Source organism: Suncus etruscus, chromosome 10 (assembly GCF_024139225.1).
Source record: "Suncus etruscus isolate mSunEtr1 chromosome 10, mSunEtr1.pri.cur, whole genome shotgun sequence".
Taxonomy (NCBI): Eukaryota; Metazoa; Chordata; class Mammalia; order Eulipotyphla; family Soricidae; genus Suncus; species Suncus etruscus.
This window is the reverse complement of record NC_064857.1, coordinates 2194399-2207619: the sequence shown is the minus strand read 5'-3', so window position 1 is coordinate 2207619 and position 13221 is coordinate 2194399. Positions and strand designations below refer to the sequence as shown.

General features: G+C 36.4%; 1 protein-coding gene across 1 annotated transcript in view; it reads right to left on the bottom strand.

The window, feature by feature from the left end:
• RP1 (RP1 axonemal microtubule associated) overlaps positions 1-13221 on the bottom strand; it is a 249468-nt gene that overhangs the window by 210760 nt on the left and 25487 nt on the right. Inside the window, exon 3 of the mRNA XM_049782407.1 lies at positions 1440-1603. Within this exon, the coding sequence (XP_049638364.1) occupies positions 1440-1603 (164 nt within the window). The remainder of the gene's footprint in view (positions 1-1439; positions 1604-13221) is intronic.

Sequence of the window (13221 nt, the reverse complement as noted above, 5' to 3'; positions counted from 1 at the left end):
TAAAGTTATTCCAATTTTTTAGTAATGCAAATAATGCTATAATAAACATGGAGTACACACATGCACCTCTTAAAATTAATGTCTTGGTATTATTTGAATAAGTACCCAGAATTAAAACTGATTATGTGGAATGCCAATATTGAATTTTGTTTAGAAATCTCTGTTTACCAATGAATGTTCCAGTGTACATTTCCATCAAAGAGGACCAGAAAGATAAAATCAGGGATTAAGGCTCTTGCCTTGAATGTGTAAGACCCTGGTTTTATTCCAAGTACTGCCAGTGGTGATCCCTCAGCACAGACAGAGCCAGAAGTTAGCTCTGAGAACCACTAAGTGTAACCAAACCAAAACCGAAATAAAATGTAGGCATAACAAAAATATAAAAACTGCTAGAGCGATAGCACAGCTGTTGCCTTGCTTGCAGATGGCCCTAATGCATCCTGGCATCCCAGATGCTTCCCTTAGCCTGCCAGGAGCGATTTCTGAGAGCAGATCTCGGACTAACTCCTGAGCAGTGCAGGCTGTGGTCCAAAAAACAAAAACAAAAACAAGCAAACCAAAAAAGAACCCGAAGCATCTTCATTTTCTGGGGTTTGACACTGAACATGTCCAGACCTATTCAAGGGTGGAGGTACCCTGTATCTCATGACATTTCCTTTCTAATTCCCCCCCAAAACTTACTGTGCCTATGCAAAATAAATAAATAAAATAGAAAACCTTACCACATCTATCTGCCCCCCCCATTTTTTTTCTCTTTTTCTTTTTTTCTTCTCTTAAATTTATATTTCTAGCTTCTAGCTTTCTAGCTTTCTTTCTTTTCTTTTTTTAACAGAACCATAAAACATGAATCATCTTGTTCTGCCTCATAAATTAAAAAAAAAAAGTGGATCAAACTTAGATACCCAACTTAAAGTCAATGACAATCAACCCAAACTACAACAAGCTATACACAAAAGGGACCTTTTACACTAGGATTTCAGGGGGCTAAAAGAGTGTGGGTGTGGGGTGCATGCTGGGAACAGGGGTGGAGGGAGAACAACACTGGTGGTGGGAATGGCCCTAATTCACTGTCACTATGTGCCTGAAATACAACTGTGAAAGACTTGGAATTTCCAATGGTCTCAATAAAAATAAAAATAAAAATAAAAAAAAAAAGTAAGGTCAAAGCGCTAGTATAGCAGGCACTTGTCTTACATGCAAACAACCTAGGTTTGATCTCTGGCAACCTATATTGTCCGCTGAGCATCACCAAGAGTGATCCTTGAGCACTGCTGAATGTTGCCCACACACACACACACACACACACACACACACACACACACACCCCATATTATAATAGCAAATACCCAGTTCAGTATATTATATTACTGTTTCTTAAGAAAAAACTCATTGTTACAGTTCATTTACATTCACAAATTTTACTCAGTTCTATTACTTACAGTAAAAACATCTTTGTGGCCATTCTGAAACTGAGCTCCATCTGTTCCATAGAGATATATGGGGGTTGAACTTCTATGCTGCCCATATAGCACAATATAAATCTGCGAAGTGGTACCTGCATCTGGAAAGTCGCTAGTGATGATAGTAACTCTCCAGCGGCCACCTACAGATGCACACATAATATACAATATCAGACACCTTATAAAACAAGGATCCAAATGGCAATGTTCATGAGAAATATAATTTCTCTATTGCTCCTAGAAAAGTGCAAAACAATTAGTTGGCTTTTAAGATAAAATGGTTGTTTATAGTAACTATGAGAATATTTTTTAGGCAAGTTTTATTTATTTTGGGGTCACATAGTAGTGCTCAAAGATTGCTACTTGTGATATTTAAGAGACCATGTATTTCTAGAAATCAAATCCAAACTACCAATCTGTAAAGTGTGTACTTGGTCTGTTGAGCTCTCTCCATACCTTAAGAATAGTTTTAATAATGAGTTAAATCAATTATTATTATTATCCTCTCATAGTTGGTCTTTACTTAACTCCAAGAAAGTTTCTACATACATTCTCTTAATTATCAAGTATTTCCATAAAATATCTCCAACAGTCTTCTATATATCATGTAATCTGTGCTTTCAGAATTAGACCTCTTAATATATTGTAAGCTTAAAGGTTTTTCAAAATAAAATTATATAATAATTTGGGGCCGGGTGGTGGCGCTGGAGGTAAGGTGCCTGCCTTGCCTGCGCTAGCCTAGGACGAACCGCGGTTCGATCCCCCAGCGTCCCATATGGTCCCCCAAGAAGCCAGGAGCAACTTCTGAGCGCATAGCCAGGAGTAACCCCTGAGCGTCACAGGGTGTGGCCCAAAAACCAAAAAAAAAAAAAAAAAAAATTATATAATAATTTGTATAGGGATTTCAAATTGAAATCAAGTACATAAAGGAATTGAGATATCTGTTATTATTAATAGATGAAGCAACTACCATAAACATTCAGTAAACTTTGTATTTCTCAGCAGAACAAAAAACATGCTAGAGAGCATAATATTAATGATGAATACAGCTGAAATAAGTATCAATAAAATAAATATAATAAATATATGAATATGAAGTAAATATAAAAATAAATATTCTAAACAATATAGCACAAGAGTATTAGAGCATCTCTGGAATTTTTCATTTAATTTTGCCAGGTTTCTTTGGAATAAGTATCTAGAGGTGGTGAATAAGTGAAGTACAGAGAAGTTAGGAGCATACTCAATATTATACTAAGAATATAAGTCAATAAAATTCAAAACTATTATTTAACTTTCTAGTTTTAAAACTGATTTCCATGGTCCTAGGTTTGAAGAAAAATAGATCTGCTACATTTTACATTTATATTCAGTTTTGTTGAGAAACAAGTGACACTCCATTCTATACAATAAAAATAATACAGCATGACTGCTTGGTACACATATGCTGTGAAAAGACTGCATAGCAAATTCAATTTTAAATTCATCTTCTTGCATAGATAAAATAAGGAAAATGAGGTCAAAGGGAAAATCATACTTTTGAGAAAACTTTCAGGATTTTTTTTATCAGATCCTTCTTATATACCATATGTCAATGTTATCTATAATAATGTTTTACATTATATTCCTAGTACTAATTGACATTTTAACTGAAATGTATACTTTTTGAATTCATTTGTCTAAATTACCCTCCCAGAATCTTTGTCCTTTTCATATGATTATTTTATTTAAGAACTGTGGTTACAAAATTGTTCATAGTAGAATTTCAGTCATAGAATGTACACCACCCTTCAACAGTACATATTTCCCACCAGTTCTCTCCCACTCACCTTCCCTTGTCTGACTGCGGCAGGCACTTTATTTTTTATTTTTCTCTCTCTTGCTCTCTCTCTTTTCTTTATTGAAACTGTAGTTTGCACTATTGTTAATACAAGGGTACCATGCATATCACTTTATCACCTTTTAGCACACAGTTAAGTGATGAGTTCCAATTACCATTGTTTCCGGTGGACTATTAACTATCCTAACTGCATTCACCGAAAGTCTGGTCCTCTGGATCCTCATCTCTATGGTTTCTGGAGAATATTACCATACATATCTTTTATTTTTCTTATATCCCACAAATGAGTGAAATCATTCTCTGTCTATCCCTTTCCCTCTGACTCATTTCATTAGCATAATAATCTCCATGTCCATTCATATATAAGAATATTTCTCTTTTTTTGTTAATGATTCTCTTTATTTTCTTTTTTCTTTTCTTTGATTTTATTTATGAAGACAAAGATTCAAAGAAAGAGGGCAAGGTAAAGTTACAGTGGGAAGACAATCACCCATAACAGAATTCTCAAAAGAAATCGCTTTGCTGAAACCTTAATTTTGAATTTTCTAGCCAAAAAACTGTAAGAAAAATAAAACAAAACACATGCACAATTACTTTGCCCCTCAAGTCTCCAGATTGTAGTACATTATAACATTTCTTAGCAGTACACAAAGCAATCTAAAGCCACAAAATTTATGTAACTCCTTTCATATTGAAGGCTATAGTATTGTTGACACAGTTGATCATAAAACATTATTTCATTAAAGGTTAGTCAAAGGAGCACAGCAAAGACAGTGTTAGAGTGGCAATTGTTTGCAAAGGCCCAGCAAAATATAGGGGACAAGGAAAGGAAAAGCCTTGGCCCAAGGAGACCTTACCCCTGAAGTTCTCCAGCATAAGACCAACTCTAGGCTCCAGGCATGCTATAATATTTCATGACTTCATTTTTCCTAACAGTCACATATTATTCCACATAGTATTGTGAAGATGTACCAGTTTCTTTAGCCACTCCTCAGTTCTCAGACATTTGAATTGTTTTCAGATTCTGGTTCTTGTAAATAGTGCTGCAATGAGCAGAGGAATGCAGAGAGCTTTTCGACATGGTTATTATGTGTTCCTAGAGCATATCCTTAGAAGTGGTTTTGCTGACTAATATGGAAGTTAAATTTCCAGCTTTTGAAAGCGTCCATATTGTTTTTTCAGAAAGGCTAGAACAGTCTGCATTCCTGTAAGCAGTGAATGAGAGTCCCTTTCTCTTCATATTCGCATCAGCTCTGGTTGTTCTTTGTGATGTGTGCCAGTCTCTGTGGCGTGAGATGATATCTCATGGTTGTTTTTATTTGTATCTCCCTGTTGATTAGTGATGTGGAGCATTTTTTCACGTGCCAGATCTTAGGTAAGGCTTTAAGCTTTTCCTCATTGAGTATAATATTCACCGTTGGCTAGTGGTAAGTGGTCATGAATATATTGAGACAAGTTCCTCTCATTCTCATATTGTTAATTTTTTATCATGAATAGATGTTGGACCTTGTCTAATGTTTTATTTGCATCTGTTTATTTAATCATATAAATTTTTTTCTTTGTTGCTAAGGTGTATTGTGCTGATTGACTTGCATAGCATCCTCACATCTCTGGAATGAATCCTACCTGGTAATGGTGTATGATCTTCTTGAGCCGTTGGATCCTATTTGCTAAAATTTTGTTGAGGATTATTGTATCTGTGTTCATCAAAGATATTGGCCTGGAGCTCTATTTTTGTGGCATTATGTCTACTTTTGGTATCAAGTTGATATTAGCTTCATAAAAACTATTTTAGAGTGTTGTTATTTCTTCAGTTACCTAGAAGAGCCTGAAAAGGATTCCAGTAGGTCCTCTTGAAAGGTTTGAAAGAATTGACTAGTGAATCGAATCCATCTGGTTCTGGGCTTTTTGGGTTTTGGAAGTATTTCTGTTACATTTCAATTTGACTTCTAATGATGTTCAGTTTCGATATTACAGATCATCTTGGTTCAAACATCTGAGGTTATAAGAGTCCAAGAATTTATTCATTTCTTTCAAGTTCTCTTGTTTTGTGAAATAAAGTTTCTAAAGTAATCTCTGATTATCCTTTAAATTTCTGCAGTATTTGTAATAAACTCCCCCTTTTCATTTCTAATTCAGCTTATTAAATTTCCCTCTCTATTTCCTTTGTGAGTCTTGTTAGTGGTTTATCAATCTTGTTTATTTTTTTCAAGAAAACAACTCTTGCTTTCATTGATGTTTTGGTTTTGGGGGGTTCATTAATTTCTGCTCTGAGCTTTGTTATTTCCTTTCATCTACTTATTATTTGTTCTTCTTGACCATTTTCCAAACTCAAAGCTGTGTCATGAAGTTATTTATGTAGGTTATTTCTTCCTTTCTGATTAATGCCTACAAAACGTGTCTTTTCCTCTTAGCTTGTAGTGATGAGGACCAGGAGGACCAGCTTATAACATGAAGCTTGCCACAAAGACTTGTGAGCGAATTTGGAGCACAAACTGCACTGAAAACTACCATGACAATGGTAGCTAGAACTCATCACTCTGGATAAGAACTGGGTGTGAAAACAGATAAATTGATAAGCATAGCACTCCCTCATTGAGAGCATTGCAAGCCACAATGTTAGTAATGAAGGAGATAGAGAAAGTGAGAGAAAAACAGAATGTCTGTCTCAGAGAAAGGCAGGTTGTGAGGGGTGAGAGGGAAACGGGAGACATTGATGGTGGAAAAGCTGCACTAGTGAAGAGTGGTGTACATTCTATGACTCAAACCCAACTATAAACATTTCTGTAACCACAGTGCTTAAATAATTATTTTAAAAATTAAAGGAAGATGATAGTTTGCTTTTAACAAAAGCAGAATTCTTTATCACATGCTATAGAGTGTGGGTCCTTTTCTTAGAATAACTGCTTGTTTGAATAAAATGAAATAAAGCACCTCTCAACTTCTGCTTTCTTCAAAATGCAGAAAAGGAGTCCAGAAGAAAATCAATATTTGCTAAATGTACAGGACAAAATCAATAGGGAAAAAATTGCATTTTCCAACAAGTAAAATGGAAAGTAATGAAAAGTATAAGAGTAGAAATAAATGAAAAATAAAGAAATATGATACCATTGGTTTTTGCATCATTTTAAATCATTTAAACCTTGACTTGAGGAAGGGATGTTTTTAGAAACTGCTTTAAAATCTGGCATTACGAACTAAAGTTCATCTTCTAGTTTATAACTTAAAATTTTCAGTATACAAGACAATTAGTCATTACTATATAATTAGTGTTATAGACAAATTATGCCTTAGTTTTCTATTAAATAACAGTATTTATAAGGTAGTGATATATATGTATATATATAAAAGAGAGTAAGGCCAATGTATCAAAATGGATGAGAAAAAAATTTAGTAAAGTGAAAAACAGGTACAGACAACTAACAGAATAAGATACCAAAACATTTGATTTTAAAGGACAAGCAAAAAATAATTAGTAGAGATTTAACCAAAAGGTACAAAACCTGTGTCACAGACTTTGTAAATTAGGATAAAAGATAACAAGAGGGGGCGGGAGGAATAAAAAAGATAACAAGAGATAGATTTCAGGAATCTGTAAAGCACCTATCTCAGCTAGCTAAACATTTTGGAATTTAGGAAAATGCATGGATGCAGTGTTTGAAAGCTTCTTAATATCTATGTTCTTGTAGGTCACAATTTTAAAAAGATAGGGTTGAAAGTGAAAGCTAAAAAATTAAATAGATTGCAAGTCGACAAATAGTTTGAAAAAAATTCAAATCTATAACTGATAAAAATACATAGAGAAATTTAATACTTATAATATTTTCTTAAAACTAAAGAGTTTTTTGCAGAGGTGAGAGCTGGGCTCAGAGACCCCACATGCCAGGAGTTCTGTTCCCCTTTTACTGGTATGTTGGGGGCACTGGGATGAACAACTAGCCAAAGACCCCCCAGACTGACCACTTAGTCCGGGGGTCCAGATCCCCCCACACCAGAATGGCCTTCACGGCCAGACCTGGTAACCTGGGCCCTGGGGGGATGGGTGTGGAGGAAAACTTCTCCCCTATGCATCCACAAACTGCAGAGGTGAGAGCTGGGCTCAGAGACCCCACATATCAGGACAGCTAGCCAAAGGAAAATTCCCTTATCCATACCAGACCTTCTGCAGGGGTGTCTTTTCTTACTGATAACTATTTTCAAAAGCACGAGAACACATTTGCGCCCGCGCGACAAATACTCTTTTTAACATCGTCCAAAATTCTTGACTATAGGAGAGGAAATGGAATACCCTATATATGGAGGATACCACTCAAATAGATCTCTGGTCAGTGTATATGTGAATGTTACTTTTTATAGAGTGCCAAGCTTAATCCTTAAACAATTCATCATACAATGTATATAGCCCCTCTTATATATTGCCCCTAACCCACTCAGAGACCCTTCTACTCCTTTATCATCCAACCCGGATTTGTTATCTTCCCCTTATTTAACCCTCTTTATCCTCAGTTCTTAACTCGTTAGGCACCAACACCGACCTCCTGCCCCAAAAGACCACCATCCAGGTCCTCAATGAAAGACACCGTCTCAATCCCCCAACTCGTGTCTCAGCAAGAAACCACAACCAACAGACCTGCTGACTCAAGCTTTGTGGCCCCTCTCACCCCCATCAAATAGTGGACTGTTGCATGATACCGGAATCAGCTTCAGCAAAACCCCCAGCTCAAGGACACTACAGGACTAGAAATGCCGCAAATCATATCTCAAACTCTAGACCAAGGTCTGTGATACGAAAAAGTGCCTTGGCTTTCACTCCCCACAAGAATATCTCAGAAGACCTAATTGGGAGGCCTATATCCTATGTAAGCTTAATACCTTTATAATAAAGCATCTTAAGATATGTATTCCTAAACATACAGATAGCCTCCCCCATCACTTGTTTTCTTTAAATACCTCTTTTTTTCTTTTTTTTTTTTAATTTACTTTTTTATCTCAGTTTTATCTATTTGTTCTATTTTTTATATAAACCTATTTTCTCTATCCTCACCAGTTTTGGTGCTGCTTGGTACATAAACCAAGAAAACGTCTTGCCTGGGATAAAAGCTCAGACCACACCACAGATACCGTGTTTGTAGCCTGTCATCCTTACCGAGAATAGCACCAGCAATACAAAAGGACACAATAAGTTTTTGTATAGGCACAGTAAATAAGGGGAAATCATAGACACAGAAACAAGATCTTATCTTCTAAGGATAAGAACTCACACTTTTTACACAAGGGTGCCTCCCATCCTGGACATATGTCATGTGGATACAACTCAGTCTCCACGACATTGGACAGTGTTAGTTCATTCTAAAATCCCAGATCCCAGACGTAGAACTGAAACAACTCCCTGCAACAATACCAGGAACTAAGCTCTGTTGGGAGATATACTTGTGCCAGTGTTAATATGACAACAAGGACAGCGAGGAAATGACAACTTGACCGAAGACCAGGAAGTGCTATCACATCACCTAACACTAAGTGGAAATCAGAAGATGTATCATCCTTTGAACTATGAAAAATAATAGCACTAACTACAGAAAACTGACTTTGACAACCGTGACTGGGCAGAACTTACCTTGAGACCATTAAGGAAAACCCTACCCTAGGCTGTAGCCCAGGACTCTTACAAAAATCAAGATTTCTTAGTACAGAGGCTCAATTTTGACAACAGAGACTGAACAGAACCTTTGGAGCCATCATTTCCTAGATGAGCAAAAACATGGAGCACATGATACAGAAAATTGAACACACCAACAATGATGGAGTAGAACCTCTAGAATAGTAAAGACTCTATCCTAGGCCTTGTCCTAGGACCTAGCACAAATACCAAGATTGCTAGCTACTGTGGCCTAATTTTCTCATCCACAACCGAGAGGAAAGTTTCCTGACACCACATTAAAAAAAAAAACCAAAAAACTGGGATATGGCAATGAGTATATATGGAACCAGTGGTTGTTCCCATGACAATATGCTTCAAGAGTGGAGAAACCCTGAATCTCTTAGGCCATGGGAATTTCCCACCAAACTCTGCCACTCCAGCATTCCTTTTTCTTGTTTCGTTTTGTTTGTTTTTGCTATTATTTTCCTTCTCTTTTTTTCTTCCACTTTTTTCTTTCTTTTTCACTCTTGTGGATATTATTTGGTGATTTTTTTCTTAGTAGTTGCTACCAAATTTTTCTTCTCTTTTACTTAACCTTTTTATCTTCAACAGAATCGCTTAATTTGAGTCATTCAGCCTCATAAACTGAGGGGGTAAAATGATGATACCAGGACTAGTCATATGAACATGTAGTGAAAATAAAAAATGACTAGACTGGAACACCAAAACTAAAGTCAATGACAACAGAATAGACACCAAATCTACAACAAGCTGTAAAGTGGAGTATTCGGGGGAGGGGGGGTTAAGGAGGGAGATATGGGAGACATGCTGGGAAGAGGAGTGCAGGGAGGACAACATTGGTGGTGGGAATGCCCTTCATTCATTGTCACTATGTACTGTAAATAATTCTGTGTAATGCAGTTCAGTCACAATAAAAATTAAAAAAAAAAGAAATCCATTTTGGGGATTAATGAAACTCCAGAAATCTTACTCTGCATTGTTTGTTTGCTTGCCATAGGCTGCAGTTAGAGGCAGCTGATAGAATGGGCAGACTTCTAGCGGTGATACTAGTATTTGTTTTATTATCAGTGCAGTAAATGCCAGTGACTAAAATTTTTGAACAGTAAAATCCATTTTTGAACCATTAAAATGATTTAATGTGCTTCAATATAATACAATTGATAATTGTTTTAATAAATGTGTATAAAAGTAATGTAAAAATAGTCTTTCCACAAATAATTGTAACTTTCCTCCCAAAAATTTAAGGAAAATATGTCAATCCTACATTAATCTTTAAGGAAGCCTCCCAAATCATTGCATAAGAAAATCAAAATTCTGACACCCAATTATATAATGGCAGTAATATAACAGATGGTAAATGATATAACACTATTTTATATAACAGAATAAAGAACTGTGTATGTAATATTATATGTCAACCAAACCATTTGGTTTATTCTCAAAAGCATGTATTTAAAAAATTTTTTTAAAAAGAGTACCTATCGGGGCTGGAGCAATAGCACAACATTCGGCTATTGAGGACAGACCTTGGTTCGATCCCTGGCGTCCCATATGGTCTCCTTAACCAGGAGCGATTTCTGAATGCATAGCCAGGAGTAACCCCTGAGAGTCATCGGGTGTGGCCCAAAGAGAAAAGAAAAAGTACCTATGTTGGGTGCCACTTCTCCCTGACTGTTTTATTTACATTGAGAAGCCTCAAACCTACCCGCTGAACCCAGGACACATCACAGGAACCCATAATCAGCTTCTTTTGTCATCTAGGTTTGTCCAGGACTCTGATTCCTGCCTGCTCCACAGTCCCCACACAGTGTGCCGTTTCTTCCTGGCTGCCCTGCACTTGACACCCTCATGCCATTACTCATCCTTAAAACCCCAAACCTCTCTACACTAACACATCTATAAGAGAACCTCATCCCTTTCACCCCACTAACTCCCAGAGTTCTTTGCAGCATTATTCACAACAACAAAAATCTGGAAACAAAGTTTCTGAGAAAAGATGAAGGAATAAAAATATCATGGTACATCTATACAATGGAATACTATGCAGCTGTAAGGGAAAATGAGTAATGAAATGTTCTTACATGTGGATGGATATCAAAAGTATTCTACTGAGCAAAATGTGTCAGAGGAAGAGAGACATACATAGAATGATAGACTCATTTGTGGGATGTAAAAATAAAAGTATGGAAAGAGAGTATGGTAATAATACCCCATTGACAATACAGCCAAGAACTTGATAGGTCCATGGTAAGAAGATTGCTGCAAATATTGGGGAAGGAAGTTATGGCATAGAAGGGACCCCCTATGACAATAATAGTTGGAACTGATCACTGGACAAAAGCTGGGTGTTGAATAGAGACAAAGTAAAAGTAATATGTATGATACTCTTTAGTAACAATATTGCAAACCAAGTGTCTAAAAGTGAAAATGAAGAATGACAGAGAGTGAAACAGAGAGAGGGGGAGAGAAGAATTAATCCCTCATAGAAACAGGCAGTGGGGAGGACAGGTGGAAAACTGGGGACATTATTGGTAGGAAATGTGTAGTATTAAAGAGATGGGTGTTGGACACTGTGTGACTAAAACTCAATCATGAATAACTATATAATTGCCTATTTCACAATGATTCTATTTAAAAATTTTAGTATTTTAAAATAAATTAAGCATCTCTCCAGGAACAAAAGCCCTGGTCCATATGGGTTCACGGTGAATTCTATCAAACCTTCAGAAAAGATTTAATCCCTATACTCTTAATAGCACAAAGTAATTTTTTTTGTAATTGATGCATATTTTTTCTTTTCTTTCGTTTTTTTTCCTTCTTCTTTTTTCCTTTTTTGTTTTCCTGTGCTTTAATTCATCTTTATTTCTGAACCATGGTTGATGACTTTATTGCTGTGGTGCTATTCAGGGTTTTCTTTGTTTGTTTATTTGTTTTTGTTTCTGTTTGGGGTTGGGTTTGATTTTTTGTATTATTTTATGTTTTACTTTAATTAATTTATTTATTTTTATATATTTTATTTAAACGCCTTGACTACATACATGATTGTGTTTGGGTTACAGTCAAGGAAAGAACACCACCCATCAACAGAGCAACATTCGCATCACCAATGTCCCATATCTCCCTCCTCCCAAACAACCCCCACCTGTACTCTAGACAGACTTTCTATTTCCCTCATACATTCTCATTGTTAGGATAGTTCACAATGTAGTTATTTCTCTACCTAAACTCATTTCTGTTTGTGGTGAGCTTCATGAGGTGGGCTGTAACATCCAGCCCTTCTTTCTTTTGTGTGTGAAAATTATTATTGCAAGGATGTCTTTCATTTTTCCTAAAACCCATAGATGAGTCAGACCATTCTACATTTCTCTCTCTCTCTGACTTATTTCACTAAGCATAATAGATTCCATGTACATCCATGTATAAGAAAATTTCATGACTTCATCTCTCCTGACAGGTGCATAATATTCCATTGTGTATATGTACCACAGTTTCTTTAGCCATTCGTCTGTTGAAGGGCATCTTGGTTGTTTCCAGAGTCTTGCTATGGTAAATAGTGCTGCAATGAACATAGGTGTAAGGAAAGGATTTTTGTATTGTATTTTTGTGTTCCTAGGGTATATTCATAGGAGTGGTATAGCTGGGTCATATGGGAGCTGGATTTCCAGTTTTTGGAGGAATCTCCATATTGCTTTCCATAAAGGTTAAACTAGATGGCATTCCCACCAGCAGTGAATAAGAGTTCCTTTCTCTCCACATCCCTGCCAACACTGTTTTCATTCTTTGTGATGTGTGCCAATCTCTGTGGTGTGAGGTGGTATCTCAGAGTTTGATTTGCATCTCCCTGATGATTAGACATGTGGAGCATTTTTTCATGTGTCTTTTGGCCATTAGTATTTCTTCTTTGTCAAAGTGTCTGTCCATTTCTTCTCCCCATTTTTTGATGGGATGTTTTTATCTTGTAAAGTTCTGTCAGTGCCTTGTATATTTTGGAGATTAGTCCTTTATCTTATGGGTATTAGGTGAATAGTTTCTCCCACTCAGTGGGTGGCTCTTGTATCCTGGGGACTATTTCTTTTGAGGTGCAGAAGCTTCTCAGCTTAATATATTTCCATCTGTTAATCTCTGCTTTCACTTGCTTGGAGAGTGCAGTTTCCTCCTTTAAGATGCCTGTAGTCTCAATGTCCTGGAGTGTTTTGCCTATGTGTTGTTCTATATATCTTATGGTTTTGGGTCTGATATCGAGGTCTTTAATCCATTTG